General features: G+C 53.9%; 2 protein-coding genes across 4 annotated transcripts in view; one reads left to right on the plus strand and one right to left on the minus strand.

Annotated features, from left to right (window-relative positions):
* The window catches only part of CCDC9B (coiled-coil domain containing 9B), a 70,519-nt gene that overhangs the window by 20,213 nt on the left and 27,823 nt on the right, over positions 1–22,483 (minus strand). The window lies entirely within an intron of this gene.
* Positions 5,393–22,434, plus strand: DISP2 (dispatched RND transporter family member 2). 2 transcript variants are annotated; one of them, XM_025998460.2, is made up of 8 exons: positions 5,393–5,572; positions 11,458–11,787; positions 12,287–12,316; positions 12,465–12,588; positions 12,876–12,991; positions 13,170–13,297; positions 13,626–13,723; positions 15,213–22,434. In XM_025998460.2, exons 1-8 carry the CDS (start codon positions 5,448–5,450, stop codon positions 18,471–18,473), a joined length of 4,212 nt encoding a protein of 1,403 aa, XP_025854245.1. In that variant the 5' UTR covers positions 5,393–5,447; the 3' UTR covers positions 18,474–22,434. The 2 variants fall into 2 exon arrangements, with proteins under 2 accessions (XP_025854245.1, XP_072594356.1); XM_072738255.1 differs by having other exon boundaries at positions 13,665–13,723.

The raw sequence follows: 22,483 nt of genomic DNA on the forward strand, positions 1-22,483 counted from the left end.
CAGGGATAGGAATCTATAGGGACTGGGTACCATGGTCTGGCACGTGGTAGGCATATGTGAATAATTAACGTGACTGACATCGACCAAGTAGAATTGGGTTATATACATGATTGTGAGTCAGGGGTGGTCCAGGGGGCCAAGTATGAGGGTGTGGGATTCAGGGGCCAGTGCATGATACTCTTCATGTTCCCCTCTAGTCACCATTTGGGTGAACCCACTGTGTCAACACCCATGCCTGGCACCTACTCAGTGCCCAGCTCCATACTGGGTACCCAGCTAAGTCAGAGGGGGCACTTTTATTCCTTGAAGGGGCTGTTTGTATACATCCCTTGGAGGGAAGAAGGAGAGACTGAGGTTTAGATTACAGCAAACTAAACTTGACCTGTTGAACCATAGGTGTTTCTTTTGTCACTCCCTGTGCTTGGCTGATAAACATGGATCCAGGTAAGTGCTGTGGCTGGGAGGCTGTGGGGTGAAGAAGGAAGGAGAGAGGTGAGGGCAGAGGCAATCAGTCAGCCATATCTACTGCATGCCAAGAATGTGTGTTTGTGTGAAGGTCTGGAGGGTTCTGAAAGGAAAACAATTTCTTATATTTTATGCGATACTTTACAGTTTAGGAAACATGCTCATACATCCTTCATCTCACTAGATCTTCACTTCAGGAGTAAAACAGACAGGTGCTTCTCCCATTGTATACATGAGGCCCAGGGAAATTAAGGGTCATGCTCAGGATAGGGCTGTGGAGATATGGAAGGTCTGGAGCTCAGAACTCAGCTCTTGCCAGCTATGCCCTTGGCTCCGTTCAAAAGGAAGAAAAGACTATTCTGGGCCTCAAGAAATAGAAATATCATTAAGGAGATGGTTCCCACCAATGGATCACTTCAGAACAGCCAGGACCACTCAGATTGGTTACTGCAGAATGAGCCCATTGGACCCATAGTGGGCAAGCAGAGCGGCAGGATGGCCCAACATAAGCATACTTTGTGCAGGAAGGCACACAGAACGGAGCAAGAAAGATGTCCAAGTGGCAGAAGACATGAGCAAAGGCTGAGCTGAGACCAGAAGGTCATAAGCAGGAACCCACAAAGAGCTGAGGGTCTGAGCAGACACTGGGTTGGAAAAAGTAGGATTTGGGGAAGGGGGTGGATGGGGAGGCAGGGCGGGGCCTGTCTGGAGGTGGAAGCAAAAGAACCAGGATTCGCCACTGTGGAGTGCCTCCCTTAGTGTCATGGAATTTGGTCAAGGTTGAGAGGGCAGACAGCTAGCTGCCAGCCTGGGGATAAGAACCCTCACTCCTTCACTGTACCCTGGAAGTCTCAGCCAGCTCTTGTCCAAACAGGGTTGCACAACTAAGCTTTGTACTGACTTTCCATATATCTGTATCTGTTGTTGAGAGAAGGAATGATTGTCAGGCCGGTGACCAAGTCTGAGGAGCCTTTGCAGGGCTTGGCTGTGGGGGTGGGGCAGGGTTTGGTGGCCACAAAATCGGCACCGGGGACAGGACAAGTATCTCACTGCAGAACCAAATGAGCAAAGCTGCTTTTTCTCCTTTCCTCTCCCACAGGTCCAAAGGTAGGAAAGCTCTCCAGCTGCCTCCCCTTTCTCCGCCCGCAACTGCCAACTGCCGTGTCCTCCACAGCTCCAGCCCCCTTCCTAGACCTTCAGGCAGCAGCAGTGACCTTCCTGAAATGGAAAGTAGGGAGCAGGGTTGGTCATCAGCCCCATGGGCAGGCAGGCAGGGACACTACAGTGCTCCTCCACCCCCTGCCGGCTGCAGCCTTCTCCTGGGCTCCTCTCCTGTTTTCCCATCTGTCTCTCCCATTTCCTCACATCCCCTCCCTGTCTCAGCCTCTCTCCCGCTGCTTCCCCGCCTGTTCCATGCTTCTCTGCTTTCCTGGCTACCCCCACAGCCTCTCTGGATGGTTGGCTTGCTCCCAAACCCCAACCACATAGCAGGGCCCCAATGACCTGCCTCTGCTAGAGAAGGGAGGCTGCTCACCCCCCTTCCTCCATTGGCTACCACCAGCACACCTGGCTCCTAGGCCTGGAATTAGCCCCACCATAAAAAGAGTCGTTGAATGAAAGGTGGGCAGGATGGGAGGTGGCTGTTTGCAGGCATCACTGAGCCTGGATGCGGAAGGGGCTTCTCTGACACAGTCACAGGAAGGCCTCTGAGCCCTCGAGCCTGCCTCTTCCTTTCCCATGCCAAGCCTTTATTGGGGCCTAGAAGGCAGAAGCTGAAGGGTTGGGACGATCCCGATCCCTGCTCCCTCAGGGCTGCCCCAGTGCCCCAGCACCAGAAGCAAGGTGGTTGGTGTCTCTCTTCTCTTCCCTGGGCCTGTGGCAAGAGACAAAGAAATTCCTCTGGCCTTGGGGCCTCAGGAATTGTTCCAGCAAAGACAGAAGATTAAGCCACACTCTTTCGGCCTCTTCTGACTGAGGCAGGAAAGCCTTGATTTTACTATTTTTATTCTTCCTGGTTTCTTGAGTCTAGCACCTGCTCAGGGACAGGCATGGGCTCCCACATGCTCCCACTATCACGTATACACAAGCACGCACATACACCTACATGCATGTATGTGTGCAAAGCAGGCATGTGTGTGTACCCACCCATGCATGTGTACATAACACAATTATTTGTATAGAAATGAGCATACACCCTTGTACCTACACACACACACACACACACACACACCTACATGCATGTATGTGTGCAAAGCAGGCATGTGTGTGTACCCACCCATGCATGTGTACCTAACACAACTATTTGTATGGAAATGAGCATACACCCTTGTACCTACACACACACACACACACACACACACTCCCTCCTATAAGGAACATGCACATCTTCACCTTGCTACCTCCTACTTTTAGTCTCCTTCCACTCTTGAGCTACCTCCTTTGTCCTCCTCCTCCTACCCCTCTCCTCCTCCCCATCCCCCTCTCCTCCTCTTCTTCCTCAGCTCCTACATTCTCCCCTAACCCTGCCTCTTGTCGCCTCCTTGCTCCTAGCTCTCAGTGAGCTTCTTCACAGCCTCCCCCAACCTACCCTCACTTGTGAGTAGTTAGCCTGCAGTTCCTAGCCTGGCAAAATCTCTAATGACTCTGTAAGGGTTCCTGGGTGAGAAAAAGGAGAAGAAAAGATAATTCTGTTCCTTAGTTACAGATGAAATAAACCAGAGTTCAGGGAGTAGGAGTCCTATCTTGGCTCAAGGAATGGAAACCAGTGAATCTAGGTTCTTCCACTTTTGTCTGCTTAGTGCTCTAGCTTTATCACTTGCTATCCCTGCCTCCCAGCTCTCCACCACCATCCCCTGCTAGTGCCCAGGAATCCAGACTCCTCTATAATAGAAGGTGAAAGGAAGGGAGTGAAAGAAGGAAGTTGATCTCAGGCAAGACTGGCACTGACCTCTAACTCTAACATTGTTCATTTGGCTTTCCACAGGGTGGCCATGGCCCAGGGCATGGTCCTGGGGGGCACCACCCGCCAGGGCCCGGTGGGCACCCCCCTGGCCATGGCCCAGGGCATGGTCCTGGGGGGCACCACCCCCCAGGGCCCGGTGGGCACCCCCCTGGCCATGGTCGAGGGCCCTGCGCACCCCGACCCGGCCATGGCCCAGAGCCCTGTGTGCCCCAACCTGGCCCACCTCACTAAGGAAGCAGAAGAAGGAGGACACAAGAATGGGGAGCCTGCTGACCTGTCATGGGGCCTGACCAGAATCTTCTCTTCCTAATAAATAGCCTCTTAGAGGCCATGTTTTACCCTTAAAGAGCCTGTCTTCCTTCATATCCAACTTGGTACCCAGGGGGCCTGATGGTCTCTGAGTTCCTTAGTTATAAAATATAAATGCCCAGCCAGGCATTCTCAGAAGCTTGACTCAAGTGGTGCCCATAGCATATGGTTATAATAAGACCACCACTCCTTTCCTTTTCACTGCTGCCCTCTCCCATCAAACAGCCTCAACTGTGTCCTCATCACTTTAACCCCATCATATATACCTGGACCCAATGGGCCTTCCAAGGTTCCATCTAGATGCCTCAGTCTATAGATCAAAAGCCTTCAATGGATCCCAACTGTCCAGACGTATTTCTCATCATTCCCTAAAAAGAGGCACTGAACTTTTCAGCCTCTTTAACTTTGCCTATTTCACCACCACCACCACCACCACCCCCTTCCCCACCCAGATCAAGAATACCTTCCCTCTCAGCCAGCTAAAGCTCCACCATCAATATGAAGCGTTCCCTAAAGCCCATTTAGGAAGAGAGAGGTCCTCTTTGTACACTGCCCCCACTCTGTAGTTTGCATCAACCATCACACAGGCCTGATCACACCCTACTCAGTCAGCATCAATCTACCGGCTGGCCTTTTGTATCTTCAGTCAAACTGAAGCCTCAGCCAAACAGCCAAAGGTACTCCAGGCAGGCCCACCACTCCTACACCTTCCTCTAGATTTTCCCACCTAGTGACCTATGCCTTGCATAGAGTGCTATTTGCGCATACAGTGATATTAGGGATACCTATATTCTAAACGCTTGTCGGTTCTGACTCTTCCCAGCCCCATCCCTCAGCCATGGCACCTCCCTGCACATACAGCCAGCCTGCTTGCTGTGAGACCCCTTCCATGCAAATCCTACATCAGGAACCCTCTCCACTTCTCAACTCCCAGTCCTCTCACACTACCCATATCTATTCTCGCCCTCTAGCCAGGCCTGTTCCAGGCCCATCACCCACTCCCCTTCCCCACAGCCGTTCCCTGATGACAGAGCAACAAGTTTTCTAAAGTGAGTGCCTATTGGGTACCTCCCAGGCTGAAGAGGGATAGGACTGTGAATTCTCTCTCTTCCCACAGCCCATACACCACACTTGAATAAAAGAAGCCAGGCTCCAAAGCGGACGGGTACAAACCCAGGTCCAGGTCCAGACAAATGGGAGGACAGACCTAGCTTGAACAGTGTCTAGTCCCATTGGGGAGGGGGAGGTTGCTGAGCAAAGCTGAGGGAAATGTGGGACTTGGGTCGCCCGACCTCTCAACCCTCGCTTCCTGCACAGTGAAGTGCCGGCGTGGAAGTTTCTCCCTCTTTCCAGCTGGAAGAGCGCGTTTCAAGCAGCGAGGCTCTCTGCACGGTGCCTGGAGTCGCACTTCCTGGTCTCTTACGGGAGGATCGATGTCCCCCTGGGAAAGGCCAGCCAGACTCCTCACAGCTGCTCTGGGACCTGGCCTGGTCTTAAAGACCTGGTCTTAAAGACCGCAAGCCTCCAGCGCCGGGCGTCCGCGCCGCCGGGAGCCTCGGTCCCCGCCCCCCTGGTGCCGCGCCCATTGGCTGGGCCCCTGTCGGCCACGCCCAGCGATCTGTCCGACGCATGCGCGGGAGCCCGCCGCCGCCGCCGCCGCCGCCGCCGCCGCTTCAGCACCAGCGCCCGGACAGCGGCGCCGCCCGCGGGCATGGACGCGGGGAGCGGCAGCAGCAGCGGCGGTCCGGCTCCGGGTGCGGCTCCCGGCCCGGGTCCGGAAGGGGAGCAGCGGCCCAAGGGGGAGCCCTTGGCCTCAGACGGCAGCTCCCCGGACAGGTAGGGCGGACGGCTCCGCAGACCCCGCTCGCAGACCCTGCCAGCACCCGCGCCCCAGGTATCCCCGTGGCCGCCATAGTCTCCCTCATTCATTCCCCAGCCCCTCCCGGGGCTCCTGCCAGCGCCTCCCAGCTACCGGCCCCCTGACCACGCCCGCATTCTACCGGGGCCATTCTCTCTCCCCGTACCCCCTGCTGTCAGTCCCCACTCGCTGTTCCTACCTCTCTTCTTACAACCGGGGTCGGGGGTGGGGAGTTCCTCCGGTTCCTCCTCCGGAGCCCCGCCCTCTAGGCCCTGCCCCCGCATCTTCTCAGGAAGCCCCAAGCCCGCCGACCTCAGTCTGAGTTCCTGCTTGTCAGTGTGCTCAAAGGTGCGCGGGCGGCATGGACGGGAGGATCCCCAAGGTGTGTGTCCTGGGGAGGGCAGGCACTTGCCGCCACGCCAGGGACGGTCTTTGTCCATCACCGTCCCTCTCCAGTCGACCTCCATGGCCGGCTGCGCACGTGTCCACGTGTCGGCTTGAGTCCCCGCGTGTGGCAGCTATGGGCACTGGCTAGAAGTGCAAGGGTGGGCTGGCTCTGCGGCTCAGGCTGCAGTCAGTACCATCCCTGAAGGAGTCCCAGGCTGGCAGGACCGAGGAGCACCTCACTCGGGGCCCAGATCTTGGTGCCTGTCCTCCACCTTCCTCCATATGTGTGAGGGAACAGCCCAGCCAGGTAGGAATATGGCGCAATTTCTGTGCCCTGCCTGGTCCCCCACCCTCAGAACCCCTCCCCTGACATGACACTGCCTCTCCCTCTCCTGCCTGGACTGAAATAAGAGGCTTTCTTTGGGGGCAAGAAAGCAGAGGTGAACATACCTCTACACTGCCCCAGTTGTGATGTACATTCTATACCTCAGACCAAAGAGGAGGCCCCACAAGTAGAGAAAAATGTTTTCTTCCCTCTATTGTTAACACATCGGTCTGGATAGAGTTAGCCAGACTCGGTTACTCTGAAAGGCACAGAGCTTTCTTCAAGGGAGTGAGACACAGGATGGATGCATTCCCTGGACCAGAGGGCTACCTGGGCCTACTGACTGACCAAAGAGCAAGGGATGAGCAAGGCAGGGACAGGACAGGGCAGAGTAGGAGCTTGGGACCAGGAATATCCCTAGAAGGAGATGGAGAGTCCTTTGCTGCCTTGGATATTTCATCAGGGATATGCCTTGTCTGGTCTGACCATTTCCCCTGCACATGGGGGTCATTCTTGGGAACAGGAATCACTTGCTCTCCTTCAGCAGCTCTCCGGGACCTCTGGCTTCTCTATGCACTTCTCCAGAGACCCTGGACACTAATCAGGCAAAGGTAGATGGTTCAAATCAAGAAATATAAATATGTTCCTGCTGAGCTAAGTAATACTCCAGGGACAGATAGACAGTGAATAGAACAGTGAATGGAACCCACATGGTTCTTTACTAATTGATTGACTCCAGCGCAATTTGAAATAGTTCATTCTCTGGTTTTTAAAATTATCTTTTTATTTTCCTGTGGCATGAAATGCTCCCTCATCTGTCTTGGCCTCTCTGTGGAATCACATGGATGTCCATATTGCTATGTGTCTGTGGCCCTGGGGTGCAGTTAAGGCATATGTACATTTACCTCTCATGAGTCTCCCAGTGGGGGCTCTGTGTCTGGGGCCCTGTCAGCCAGACCCTGGCTGCTTTAGTTTTGGCCACTTGAGGAAACCTGTGTCACCACTTTCCATCCCCCTGCTTGCCTGCCCCAGTCACTTGGGTTATAGACCAGCCTAAGTTCCTCACACTTGTCAGACCCATAGAATTGAAGGGGTAAGAATGAAAGCCCCCCCTGGGAAGAAAGCAAGACCTGGGGTGTTTAATTTGTATTATTATTATGTCTCCTGAGAACAAAGGGCAGCAGGAGCTGGCAGGAGAAAGCTTTTATTCTCAAAAGAGTTTAGCTCTTCTCCTTGGTGGTGGGGAGGCAGGGGTTGAGACAAAGGCCCAATTCCACAGCAGCTGGGATGTGGAGGGTTTCAAATTCTGCCACATTGACAATGATGGGCACCATCAAGAAGGATGAGATTTGGGAGCAACTGATCTTAGGTCCCTGGAGAAGGATAAGAGGGGTTGAAAAGAAGAGGCTGGGGCCAGGGAGACCCCAGTAGAAGCAAACCAATGGTAGAAGGCTGTAATCTTTGTTGAACAGAAGCCAGCTAAAGAACAGCGTAGGCTTATGAGCTTTGGCGGACTGGTTAAGGGGGTGCTTTTTTTTCTCCTCCAGCACCCCCATAGTGCTAGCTACCCTTAATGGAAAAAAAAAAAAAAAGCAGTCCAAGTGGAGCAGGTGAGGAGCCTGGCTCCTAAGCAAAGCCCAGTACTCAGTCAGTGCTCTAAGGCCATGAGTAGCTGGAATAGACACCCTGGCTGCTCCACCCTCCTGACCCCTGGAATGCAGGCTTTGCTTCAAAGAAGTAGACCAATGGGTGTCTGGCTGGCTGGTCAGTGGAGCATGCGACTCTTGGTCTCAGGGTTGTGAATTTGAGCCCCACCTTGGGTGTAGAGATTACTTTAAAAATAAAATCCTGGGGCACCTAGGTGGCTCAGTCAGTTAAGTATCCAACTCTTGATCTCAGCTCAGGTCTTGACCTCAGGATGGTGAGTTCAAGCCCCATGTTGGGCTCCACACCCTACTTTAAAAAATAAATATTTAATTAAATAATTAAATCTTGGGGTGCCTGTGTGACTCAGTCAGTTAAGCATCCAAATCTTGATTTCTGCTCAGTTCATGACCTCAAGGTTGTGAGATCAAGCCCTGCATAGGGCTCAGTAGGCAGGGAGCCTACTTAAGATTCTCTCCCTCTTTCTCTGCCCCTCTCTTCCCACCATGCTCCTTCTCTCTCTCTCTCTCAAAATAAAATGAAATAAAATATCTAAAAATAATAAATCAATAAAGGACAGACCAAGACTAATGGGTCATTTTCATGTCTTCAGGATAACCCAGACCAAGAGTGGTGCCCAGCGTGTGTAGGTGCTCAAAAAAGACCTGCAGAACAAAAACCTTAAAGAAGTAAATGTCCACACTTATGCACATAAACCCAGACCATTCATACAGCTTTTCTTCGGCCTATGGGGATGGGCCAATAAGGTCTTTTATTTGCCAGGACACTGGTTGCTATATCAAATTTATGGGCCATCTGAGGTTTTGCTTTTTTTTTTTTTTTTTAAAGATTTTATTTATTTATTCCTGAGAGACACAGAGAGAGAAAGAGAGAGAAGCAGGCTCCATGCAGGGAGCCCAATGTGGGACTCGATTCTGGGACTCAAAGATCACACCCTGAGCCGAAAGCAGGTGCTTAACTGCTGAGCCACCCAGGAGTCCCTGAGGTCTTGCTTTAGAACAACTTTGGTCAAATTCTATTTTTCTAAATGTTGAGTTAATTAAAAAATAAGTATCAGTGATTTAAATCATGAGTTCAAATTCTGATGCAGCTTTTGAATAAAAGAAAGTATTTATAATTATATATGTAGTGAGATTCTCAAGGTGTGAGAAGTTCTAAAATGGAGATCTATTATCTGAGGCCTAGAGAGGTCAAATTGTAAATATAAATATACTTATTTTTTTTAAAGATTTTACTTATTTATTCATGAGAGAGAGAGAGGCAGAGACACAGGCAGAGGGAGAAGCAGGCCCCATGCAGGGAGCCTGATGTGGGACTCGATCCCGGGTCTCCAGGATCATGCCCTGGGCTGAAGGCAGCAATAAACCACTGAGCCACCCGGGGCCACCCTAAATATACATCTTAAACTACATGCTCCCTGTAGCACTGAGTGCAAGAACAGGCAGGAAAGCAAATGTGTCTTCCACATTCCAGGCTCCATGGCAGGCATGTCATGTATGTTAAACCAGTTAATTCCTGTACCAAACCTGAGAAGAGGCATGATCATTATACTCTTACTCAATAGACAAGGATACCAGCACTCCAAAAACTGTGTGTCTTTCCCAAGGTCCCAGGGCTACAGGATAATAGAGCCAGGAGCCCACCTCCCCATTTTGCTCTCAGCATAAGGGTCATTTCTTCCCACACTGCTATGCCACCAGCCATCCTTCTGGGAGGAAGAGGAAGAGCTTGCCTATTCTTTCCAGTTCCTCTACTCAGTTTCTGGGCAAAAACCAGCCTCTCTGGACAATGTCTACCTCACACCATGGCTGGGGGGCACCTGGGTGGCTCAGTGGTTGAGTGTCTGCCTTTGGCTCAGGTTGTGATCCCAGGATCCTGGGATCAAGTCCTGCATCAGGCTCCTCGCAGGGAACCTGGTTCTCCCTCTGCCTGTGTCTCTGCCTCTCTCAGGAACTTGGTTCTATGGCCATCTACTCCTGTCCTAGGTATGGCAATCCTGCCCCTGAGTGGGACTCTGCCTCCTCCCCCCACCCCCCCACCAAGGAGTGGGGCTGGGTTCATGCACTGAATACTGCCCTCATGAGTAATTTTGAAAGAAGTATCTATGGCCAACTCCTCTTTGGCAAGTTCTTTTGAGGTCCCGACTCCCTCTCCCAGCTGTGCACACTCTTGCAAAGCAAGACCTTCTGCCCCATGGCCCAAGGGTGGTGGAAGGGCAGAACTTGCCTCCGCTAAACCTTCCCTGACTACCCTTGCCCCTGTCAAAGTTGGGCCTTCCTCTGGGCTCCTTCAGCCCTCTCTGACTTCCTCTCTCACAACACTCAACATGCGGGACTGTTGTCAACATCTCCCACCTACTATGAGTGCCTAGAAGACAAAGATGAAACTTACTCATCCCAGCGCCACCATTAGTAGCCCATCTAGTGCTCAGCAGTCACCCAACAAACATTCCTTGGGCACCTTCTGAGTGCAGGGCACTGTTCAAGGCACTAGGACTACAGAGGTGAACAAAGGCATGGGGCCCTGCTCTCCCAGAGCTTACATTCCACACAAGAAGCAGGCAGTAAACATGACCACTGTATAATGTCCGGTTGTGGCAAATGCTGTGAAGAAATATGAAGCAGGGTAGCAGGGTAGAGAGCTGTCAGGTGCTTATTTAGAAAGGGTAGCCAGGGAAGGCTTCTCTTAGAAGGTGGTAGTTGAACTGAGACTAAAGGGAGGCTGTGAGCCATGCAGTTATCTTGGGGGAAAGCATGCTGAGGGGGATCCCTGGGTGGCGCAGTGGTTTAGCGCCTGCCTTTGGCCCAGGACGCGATCCTGGAGACCCGGGATCGAATCCCACATCAGGCTCCCGGTGCATGGAGCCTGCTTCTCCCTCTGCCTATGTCTCTGCCTCTCTCTCTCTCTCTCTGTGTGTGACTATCATAAATAAAAAAAATAAAATAAAAAAAAAAAAAAAAGGAAAGCATGCTGAGGTGAAAGAGGAGAAAGTTCAAAGGCTCTGAGGTGGGAACAAGATTGCCGGAGGCACTCAACAAACATCTGCCATGAGAATGAGCAGGGGATAGCCCCAGAAAGAGCTCAAGACTGCAAGTCAGACTGGGTTTAAGGCCCCGCTCTTCATGTCTTGGTGAACCTATTTTCACATCCATAGAACAAGGAAAGTATTTCCCCTGTAGGGTTTTTGCGAGGAGTACATAAGATCACATATGTAAAAGCACAGTGTCTGGCATGTAGCAGGCTGCCAATATTGTTTTCAGAGCATATGGACAGATGAGGGAAGGAGACAATGGTGCCGAGAGGTAGGGCTGGGAATGGATCGCTAGAGGCTGCACCCTCCTCACCTCTTCCCCAGGACTAATAAGCCAAACAACCCTGAGTCCCCCTGCCCCATCTCTTGTCTCAGCCTACTGAACAATGCTGGGGCATGGGGTGGCCCACCCCCACCCCCTCTAACCCCATCACCCTTGTCTCCTCTCTCCCCAGGTCCCAGAGCAAGACCGTGGCCTCTGAGGCAAGCCCAGAGAAAAGCTGCTGCCCCCACAGTGGCCCCCTTGAGGACCCTTCTAGTTCTTCAGAACCCCCACCAGCAACGTCCACCCTCCAGCCTGTGCGCCCAACCAGCCCCTTGGCCCCTGCACACTTCACCTATCCCCGGGTGCCACAGGAATACCGGGGAGACAGTTCCCTGCCGGGGCTTGGGGACCGGGCAGCTCTCTGTTCCCATGGCTCTAGCCTCAGTCCTTCCCCAGCCCCCTCACAGCGAGATGGGGCCTGGAAGCCACCATCTGTGCAGCACCATGTGGTCAGCGTCAGGTAAGGAGGGGTCCCGCAGCCTGCAAACTCCCACTGGAAGATGAGGCCGGGCTTAAAAGTGGGGTGAGGGGATCCCTGGGTGGCGCAGCGGTTTGGCGCCTGCCTTTGGCCCAGGGCGCAATCCTGGAGACCCGGGATCGAATCCCACGTCGGGCTCCCGGTGCATGGAGCCTGCTTCTCCCTCTGCCTGTGTGTCTGCCTCTCTCTCTCTCTCTCTCTCTGTGACTATCATAAATAAATAAAAATTAAAAAAAAAATTTAAAAAAAAAAAAAAAAGTGGGGTGAGCCCCCCGGCTCTGGACTCCTTCATTAAAAGGCACCCCAGGATGTCCCATGCCTCTGATGGAGGAGGCAGCCTGGATGGAAGAGGCAGTAAGGGTTGGAGCTTGGGAGTAGAACAGCCTGAAAGCGTTAGTACCATTTTCCTCAGTCCCCACACCCTACCACCCATCCTACAAGAGGGCTCTGACAAGCAAGTGTCTTTTCTTCCCTTCCACAGGCAGGAACGGGCCTTCCGGATGCCAAAGAGGTAGGCCTGGGCCTTCTGTGGCCCCCTAGGCGTGACTAGGCTGGTGCCAAGTTTGGCCCTATCACCCCTTTTTGGTGACTCTGAAGCTCACCACACCCTGCTACCACACCTAATACCAATTCCTGTGGCTTCTTTTCCTCTTTCCCAGCTATTCCCAGCTGATTGCCGAGTGGCCAGTGGCTGTGCTGCTGCTGTGTCTGGCTGTCATCCTCCTCTGCACGTTAGCTGGACTGTTGGGGGACCGGCTGCCCGACTTCTCTAAGCCCTTGCTGGTAAGAGGCTAAGGGGAGGGACAGGGACCCCCCCATGCCTGGCCACCTCAGCTCTGTCTGGGACAGAAAGTTGGAGCAATCCAGATGGAGATGGGAAGGCAATGGTGGGCTCTTGACCCCTAGAGAGCATTACGGAGATAATACAGAGGTAATACTCTCGTCCAACAATCCAGAAAGGTGGGCTGGCCTTCCCTGCTCCAGGGACCCAAAGGGGCAGAGCCAAGAAGGCCCAAATGGAGCAATCCTCCTTCTGCCCACCTGATCTTCTCCGTCCTCCCCTCCTGCAGGGATTTGAGCCTCGAGACACAGACGTTGGGCGCAAGCTAGTAGTCTGGAGAGCACTGCAAACCTTCACAGGCCCCAGGAAGCTGCTTTCTCTCTCTCCAGACCTTGAGCAGAACAGGTAGTGGGTTTCCATCTTTCCACCGTTGAAGGAAAAGGGGGAGAGAGATAGGGCATCGGGTGACCTCCCCAGATGCAGATCAGAGGGATTTGCTGAGGTCCCCTGGGAAGTGGTGTCTGACCTCCTCTGAGCCCCCATCCCTTAATGGTGCCTGGCATAGCTTTTCTCTCTACCTCAGCTCAAACCTCCATACCACTCTGAGCCCCACACCCTGGAGCAGTGCCCAGGAGGGCTTAATCCGGCCTCGAAGAATGGTGGAGCCCTTGGAGGACAGAGGGCAGGACAGCTTCTTCTGTGGCCCACCTGGTAAGCTGCAACCGGCCAGTTCCTGCCTTTAATGGTGGTCCCCATCATACCTACTGGAACAGAGGGGCCCAGGAGAACAAATCTGGGCAGACAGAAAAGGAAGGAGGCCGCTGGCCATGTTCAAGCCAAGGAAGTTGGGTTACAGTTGGGAGGCTGAGGTAGGTCTCGGGGGCTGGGTTGGGGGCAGGGCCCCAGATAGGGCAGCTGGGCACACCTTTCAGACCTCTGAGGATCTGAATGAACCTCATATTGCCCTGGGTAAGCAACTTCCCTCTGGTGGGCCCAGGACCTGATGCCAAAGAACTGAACTCTGGGGGGTGTGTTGCAGAGAAGAGCTATGCACAGCTGGTGTTCATGTCCACCTCAGCAGGCAGTCTATGGAACCTGCACGCCATCCATTCCATGTGTCGAATGGAACAGGACCAGGTGAGCTGATGGAGGGGGAGGTGCCAGGGGTTGGGAGGGGCAGGGGCCATAAGGACCTCAGGGACCTAATCCCCAGGAAATACAGCTGAGCCAGGACTGCCAGGGTGGACTGGGGAAAGAGTATTCCCTGCTTAGAAAATTATTCCAACCCTGTTGAAAGGCTCCAGACTGGGGTGGGGAAAAAAGAGTCACTGTCTTTAGAAAAGCCTAGACATAGCCAAGACACAGAGACTATGCAGAGCCTGGGATTTTCAAAATGTCCTGAAAAGGAGCCTCAAGATCTGTTGAGGAGGCCCCACCCCAAGGCCCCCAGATTCCATCAACCCAAGCAGTGCCAATCCCATCATGCTAACTGGAGAGCCATACAGCATAACATCTGAAGGAAGGTTTGCTGTGAAAAACAGTGTAAACAGCACGGAGTAGCCCCAGGCACTCCACACAAGTGTATCTGAAGTACCAAGACACTGGTTAGGAACATGTGTCCTGGAGTCAGATTCCTGAATTCAAGGCCCGTTCTTTTTTTTTTTTTTTTTTTTCTTAAGATTTTATTGTTTATTTGAGAACGAGCAGGGGGAGGACCAGAGGGAGAGGGACAAGCAGAGCCCCACATGGGGGGGCTCAATCCCAGGACCCCAAGATCACAACTGAGCCAAAATCAAGAGTTGGACATTTAACCGAATGAGCCACCCAGGCGCCCCAAGGCCAGTTCTAATACTCCCTAGCTGTGTGACGACTACAGGCATGTTCCTTAATGTCTCAGTGCCTCGGGCTTTGTATATACAAAATACAGAAAATAATGGTACTTTTCTCATAAGGATGTTGTGACAATTAAACAAGATAGAATTTGCCATAATGACTGGCAATAGAAATCTCTCAATAAATGTTGCTATGGTCAGCATGATCTCAGGCCCAAGACCATAGAGCCAGTTGGTAGTGAAACAGAGCCTCTGATTCCCAGGCCAGTGCCCTCCAGAACTGTACCAGCTGTTGTAATGTGTTATGTCAACAGCAGGTGGGACAGAAAAGAAGGCATGAGGTCCGAAAAAAAAACAACCCTGTCCCTCAGAGGGTTTAAGCAGACCAGTGGACAGAAGGAGGGGGCAAAGGCTTGGCACCGGCCCTGACCCTGGAATGTTTTGGCTCCCACTTTTCCCACTGTTTGTTTCCAGTTCCTGGGACCCCTGACCCATCTGTGGCCAACACTTCCACTTCCACTCCCGGCTCAGGCAGTGCAGAATTGGGGTGCATGACCTGCAGGGGACTTAGGGCAGGACCTCAGGCAGTATTCCTGAGGCTCCTCTCTGGTAGAGTCAAGATGTAGCCAGGAACCAAATGCAGCTCTGAGACACACCATTTCTGCGGGACGATCAAGATGCCTCTCTGCCTCTGCCCTATAACCTGACAGGAGGTGAGAGGGCCTTGGACAGGGCTGTGGAAGCTGGGCCCCTGCCTTGCCCCTGAGCTCTCTCCTGCTGTGTGTGCCATACAGATCCGCTCCCATACCCACTTTGGGGCTCTGTGCCAGCGTACAGAAGCCAACAAGTGCTGCCCCAGCTGGTCCCTGGGCAACTATGTGGCCGTGCTCTCCAACCGCTCCTCCTGCCTGGACACAACTCAAGCGGATGCAGCCCGAACACTGGCCCTTCTGCGGGCCTGTGCCACCTACTACCACCGCGGTGCCCTGGTGCCCTCTTGTCTGGGCCCTGGGCAGGACAAACCCCCACACTGTGTCCAGGTTCCCACCAAGTGCTCCCGGAACAGTGCCATCTACCAACTCCTGCACTTTCTGTTGGACAGGGACTTCCTGAGTCCCCAGACGGCTGACTACCAGGTGCCCTCCCTCAAGTACAGTCTGCTCTTCCTGCCCACTCCAAAGGGTGCCTCCATGATGGGCATCTACCTGGACCGCCTGGCCACCCCCTGGGGGCTCTCTGACAATTACACATCCATCACTGGCATGGACCTGGGCCTCAAGCAGGAGCTGCTGAGGCACTACCTGGCCCAGGACACAGTGTACCCCTTGCTGGCCCTGGCTGCCATCTTCCTCAGCATCGCCCTCTACTTGCGCTCCCTCTTCCTCACACTCATGGTGCTGCTGGGGGTGCTGGGCTCCCTGCTGGTTGCCTTCTTCCTCTACCGAGTGGCCTTCCGCATGGCCTACTTCCCCTTCGTCAATCTGGCAGCCTTCGTCCTGCTCAGCAGCGTGTGCGCCAACCACACCCTCATCTTCTTCGACCTGTGGCGCCTCAGCAAGAGCCAGCTGCCCTCTGGGGGACTGGCCCAGCGCGTGGGCCGCACCATGCACCACTTCGGCTACCTGCTGCTGGTCTCGGGCCTAACCACAGCGGCGGCCTTCTATGCCAGCTACCTGAGCCGCCTGCCAGCCGTGCGCTGCTTCGCCCTCTACATGGGCACGGCCGTGCTGGCGCACCTGGCGCTCACGCTCGCCTGGCTGCCAGCCTCCGCCGTGCTCCACGAGCGCTACCTGGCCCGCGGCTGTGCGTCCCGGGCGCAGGGCCAGCGGGGAGGCAGCGCTCCCCGGCGACTAGCGCTGGCCCTGCAGCGGCGGCTCCGCGGCCTTCGGCGGGCGGCGGCCAGCACGTCGCGCCTGCTCTTCCAGCGCCTCCTGCCCTGTGGGGTCATCAAGTTCCGCTACATCTGGATCTGCTGGTTCGCCGCGCTGGCGGCAGGGGGCGCCTACATCGCCGGCGTCAGCCCCCGCCTGCGGCTGCCCACCCTGCCACCGCCCCGCGGCCAGGTCTTCCGGCCCAGCCACCCCTTTGAGCGCTTCGACGCTGAGTACCGCCAGCAGTTCCTGTTCGAGCGGCTGCCTCAGGGCGAGGGCGGCCACATGCCCGTGGTGTTGGTGTGGGGCATCCTGCCCGTGGACACCGGCGACCCGCTGGACCCTCGCAGCAACAGCTCCCTGGTGAGCGACCCTGCCTTCTCGGCCAGCGGTCCCGAGGCCCAGCGCTGGCTGCTGGCACTCTGCCACGCGGCTCGGAATCAGAGCTTCTTTGGAGCCCAGCCGGAGGGCTGGCCCACGCTGTGCTTCATGGAGGCCCTCCAGCGCTGGGTGGAGAGCCCTGGTTGCGCCCGCCTGGGGCCTGGCCTCTGCTGTGGCCACGCGGGCTTCCCTTGGGCACCCCAGCTTTTCCTGCACTGCCTCAAGATGATGGCTCTGGAGCAAGGCCCCAACAACACCCGAGACCTAGGACCCCGCTTCGATACCCACGGCAGCCTGGCTGCCCTGGTTCTGCAGTTCCAGACTAACTTCCAGTATAGTCCAGACTACAGCCAGACCCATCATTTCTACACTGAGGTCAGCCACTGGCTGGCAGCGGAGCTGGGTAGGGCACCTCCCGGCCTCCACCGAGGTTGGTTTACCAGCCATCTGGAGCTGTACAGCCTGCAGCACAGCCTGAGCACAGAACCTGCTGTGGTGCTGGGCCTGGCTCTGGCGCTGGCCTTTGCCACGCTGCTGCTGGGCACCTGGAACGTTCCACTTAGCCTGTTCTCCGTGGCAGCAGTGGCAGGCACCGTACTGCTCACAGTAGGGCTCCTGGTTCTCCTGGAATGGCAGCTCAACACTGCGGAAGCCCTCTTTCTCTCTGCTTCTGTGGGCCTCTCAGTAGACTTCACCGTCAACTACTGTATCTCTTATCACCTGTGCCCGCACCCTGATCGCCTGAGCCGCGTGGCCTTCTCACTGCGCCAGACCAGCTGTGCCACAGCAGTAGGGGCTGCAGCCCTGTTTGCGGCCGGTGTGCTCATGCTGCCCGCAACAGTGCTGCTCTATCGCAAGCTGGGCATTGTCATTATGATGGTCAAGTGTGTCAGCTGCGGCTTTGCCAGCTTCTTCTTCCAATCTCTGTGCTGTTTCTTTGGGCCAGAGAAGAACTGTGGGCAGATCCTCTGGCCTTGCGCCCACCTGCCATGGGATGCTGGAACTGGGGAGCCAAGTGGGGAGAAGGCTGGCCGCCCACGATCAGGGCCAGTGGGAGGGGCGCCGGGATCCTGCTCAGAACAGTACGAGCTACAGCCCCTTGCCAGGCGCCGGAGCCCCAGCTTTGACACCAGCACGGCCACTAGCAAACTGTCCCACCGGCCCTCAGTACTCTCAGAGGATCTACAGCTGCATGATGGCCCCTGCTGCCCCCGGCCCCCACTGGCCCCGGCCTCCCCAAGGGAGCTGTTCCTGGACCACCAGGCAGTCTTCAGCCAGTGCCCAGCCCTGCAGACCTCCTCTCCCTATAAGCAGGCTGGCCCCAGCCCCAAAACCCAAGGCAGGAAGGATTCCCCAATGCAGAAAGCTGAGCCTGTGCAGGCCTCACCAGAAGCCTCCACCCACTCTCCCAAACCCAAGGCTGTGGAGCCTCCCGATTGCCTCTGCTCCTCAGCCAGCACCCTGGAGGGGCTCAGTGTCTCTGATGAGACCTGCCTGAGCACCTCTGAGCCCAGCGCCCGAATACCAGATTCTGTGGGTGCCTCCCCAGATGACCTGGATGAAACTGAGCAAACAGTACCCGAGCGGGGCCAGCTGAATGGGAAGCGGGACACCCTATGGCTGGCACTGAGGGAGACCGTGTACGACCCATCACTGCCTGCCTCCCACCAGAGCAGCTCGTCCTGGAAGGGCCGTGGGGCGCCAGGAGATGGCAGCCCTGTGGTGCTGCCCAACAGCCAGCCAGATCTGCCAGATGTTTGGCTCCGCAGGCCCAGCACCCACACTTCAGGCTACAGTAGCTGAGGGAGGCCGGATTAGGGCACAGAGCCGGTCAGAGGTGACCAGGCAGCCCAGACTGGAGCCGAATGGCATGCATCTCCCCACGTCAGCATGGAGAGGTTTCACCTCCGACCTGTGGATTTTAAACCCTGCCACATGTTTCAGCCTTCGTCCAGGCTGCTGCTTACTCTCCACACCCAGAGGATTCAGTGGGGAGGATCTTTGGAGAGAAATGTCACAACCTCACGTCTCGTGGCTTGCTGAAGTCTCATCTGTCCCTGTAATGCCAACCAGGACCTCTTGGAGGGGGAAGGCCAGGTGTGTAGCTCCAGGTATTAGGGGTAGGCTGACCTGGCCCTCACGCCAACTGGGAGTAAGGAACCCAGTCCTTGGGACCCTGCCAGGGCACCTCTCCAACCAAAAGAGCCCTGAGGAAATTCAGGAGCCTCCGGGACCTCATACCTTTCAGGGGCTCTTTATCAGGACACTTCCTTCTCTTTGGGGGTGCTTCTCTGGGCCAGGATTAGGCCGAGGCCTCTTTCCTGAATGGCCCTACCCCATCACGCTCCCCAGTCTGACCAGAAATTTATCAAGGCTGGGCCGAGATGACTGCTGGGAATGAAGCAGGGGGAGGAGGGCCAGGCCTCAGAGTATCTCTAAATTGCAGGATAGTCCCTCACAGGGAGCCCCTCTGGCACAGGAAGAGTGCTCCCTCCTGTAAACAAACAATAAGAATCCTTTATATCCTGCACCTCTTAGTTTACAGAATTCTTTACTTGCATACCCATTGTCCCTTTGGACTCTCACCATTCACTACGGGGCAGCCTGCAATTAGCCAGGCCCTTATGCCCCTAATTTATAGGTCAAGTCATTGAGAATAAGTAAGGTTAAATGATTTACCCACAGTCACAGAGCTTGTAAATGGGAGAGCAGGTCTCCTGGCTCCCTCCACCACTAGAACTCCCACTCTCCTGGCTACCTGCCCAAGGGACATTGCCTGTGGCTAACCTGCTGGTTCATCTCACCGGTGTCTCTGAGTACACTCCTACCCTTCCTCTCTTCAGATCTCTATCTCCAGACAGAGCTATACTCTGAGCAAGCCGGGAGTTGCTTTGCATCTGCTTTGTGCTTCCCTCCAGATCCACTGAGAACCTACCCACACTGGGGCATCATGGCTGATCTGATTTCCCAGGTTCAGGGCCAGGGACATGCTTCTTCCATAGCCAGGGTATGGAGCGCCTCTTCCAGGAGAGGCACTGAAGGCAGAAGAGGTCCAACAGAATTCACTGAAGGCAGGAATTCAGGCCTGCCCTTTTGGGGAGTGTGTGAGTCTAAAACTATTCCCCAGGTCAGGGTCCCCGGCTTCCTATGGACAAGCCTGTGGAGGTACTCGGCGGACCAACAGGTGACTCTTCCTCCCCAAAGCAGAGTCTCTCTGCAAGGTTTTATGCCATGTCAGAGCTCATGGCACTTGGAACAAGTTTACTTAAACAGCCACTCTGATATGGTAGTACAAGGAGACAGAGGCACGGAAAGAACATTGAACATCTGCCCTTAGAGAGCTCCCACTCTATCTGGGGAAACAGCTCACACATATACACAGGGTCAGATGGGTCACTGATGGCACCATGCAGTGTGGGCAGAGGGCCAAATGCCTGTCACCATCAGAACTGCTGGAGGTCAAGTACCCAGGATGGGGAACCAGGAAGGCTTCCTGGAGGGGAGACAGCTTGAGCTTGCCTTCAGAAGTACAAGTGTCTCAGACTGTACCTCAGTGATCATTCGTTCTAACAGTTTTCAAACTTGGTAGCCTTGGGACCCTTTCTTCAAAGAACCCTTGTGTGAAAACACAGTATATAAAACAGATTAAAAGCAGCTACTCTGGTGGGTGCCAGGTAAGGGTATACAGAGCCAGCTCAGCCTCACTTTCTACTATGCCTCACGAGGGCCCTGGGGAACCCCTCAAGTTCCTGGCAGCTCCACAGAATGTGGTGTGAAAACCACTGATCCAGGCCATTTTACAGATGAGGATCACAGAGAGAAAGGGATTTTTCTAGGGCCAAATAGTCTGTGACCAAGCTGGAGGCAAATTAAGAGGTGTTTTTGTTCTTCTTTTTTTTTTTTTTTTTTTCTATATTGTTGAGACCTACCTCCCGCTCAAGTAGCCCCTGAGAAGTGGAGCAGAAACCCTAATGACACAGAGCTAAGACCACGGGCAGGAATGACAGGATACATCGGCTCCTTTACAAGTTAAGAAAATCAAACCCCTGACACCAGAAAGCAGAAGCAGCGACTAGGACTTAACTTGGACCTCTCCTCTGGGAGGTCTGCTGGGACTCTATCTTCATGTCTAAGTAGTTCCACCTCTCTGGCCTGGGGCTGCTCATCAGGGTCTGGCTTCTCTACACCATGGACCATGTCCTTCTGTACCACACAGCCAGGCCGAAAGAGCCTTGGTCTCATCTGGGACAGTCAGCCAGAGGGCGGACAAGTTGAGCCCTTCTTCCTGAGCATGAGCAGAAGTCTGGCCTTGACTCAAAAGAGAGACCAGCATCTTAGCTGCTTCTGAGCAGCTCACCAAGGCTCTTCTGCCCTGTATTGTGGGAGGGCAACAGGGGCCTGGACCACAAAAACCTGCTCCTCCACACCCTCTTTTGTGTCCTGCAAAGGGAGACATGTCATCTGGGACTGGAGCTTCAACACTTTCCCTGGACACAATCACCGAAATAAAAGAGAGAGTACATAGGGGTGGGTAGGGCAGGCATCAGGGATTTGGGCACACCCGAGGATCCTACTCAGAAATTTCTGGGTCCCATTCTTGCAGGTGACAGCCACAAAACCCTACAGGAAGACAGATGAGCCAGAGTAGCTGAGGTACTGACTGGATTTGTTCTGCATATCACTGGGCCCAAAAGACTGGAAGAACCCAGTGGTAATCTAAAACATCGCCTCACAGCTAGAGTGGCCCATACCAACAGACAACCCATATCTATGGATCATCCAGCCTGTCTTGCTGGCCCCAATTTTGGAAAGCAGGATTGAAAACATTTCCAAACTCCTGTGAGTTCCAGCAGACCTATTCACTTTATTATTATCATTGGTGGTTCCAATGAGTATATGGCTGAGAAGCATGCTGAGGTAGGGGAAAACCAGTTAAAGCATTCACGTTTGCTCTGAATTCAAGGAACAGTCTCTTAACACTGAGACACTTTAAAATAGAACTACGTTAACACCCATTTGGGACTTAAGGTCATTTCCTTTATTTGTACCACAGATCCTTGAACTCACACTCAGAGTATGAGTACCTGTGCTGTACGTTTTTAAAATGTAACTTGGTATACTTTGTTACTATGGGAAAACCCATCCTTCCACAGCTGTGGCGCTTTGTTGACTGGCAGACTCTTGGATTTTAACTAGCACATGGCATATCTGATGCTATGATATTTAGGCAATATCCCAGCTTGAGCCTGATTCTGTCAGAGACATCTCACAAGAGATTTACAAACCAAACTTCCTCAGCCCCATCTAACTCATTCCATTCTCCCATTGCATGACAGGAAAGGGAGGCAGGTGGGAGGTATCAGGAAAGAAGATTCATTGGTTTACAACCTTCATCCGTTTATCTGGAGAGTTTCCGATCTTTTCTTCCATGGTGGCCTTATCTCAGCCTTTGATAATACATGTAGGCAATGACAAGCTCTCTGACACCCCATGCCATCCATCAAGATGCCATCCATCAAGATGCCATTGGCTGGGGGATAGAAAATACAGGCATTCCTCATCCTTTCCACCCACACTCTTGTTCGTAGGGACAATGATAACTCAAGGTCTGGAAGTGTTTATGCTTAAGAGAAGAAATTGTAACTCAGTTCAGTGGGAAGATGAGAAACAAAAGAAAGCCATTATGTGTTATGTAAATGATTGGTTGTCCAAAGCCACTCTGCTGAAAAGCCCTGGAAGGACCTTGATAAAATTATAATCACTATCAGGCCTCTGTGTGATCATTCAATTCTGTGCCTTTTTCATTTAAGAAT

This window comes from Vulpes vulpes, chromosome 15 (genome assembly GCF_048418805.1).
Source record: "Vulpes vulpes isolate BD-2025 chromosome 15, VulVul3, whole genome shotgun sequence".
Classification (NCBI taxonomy): domain Eukaryota; kingdom Metazoa; phylum Chordata; class Mammalia; order Carnivora; family Canidae; genus Vulpes; species Vulpes vulpes.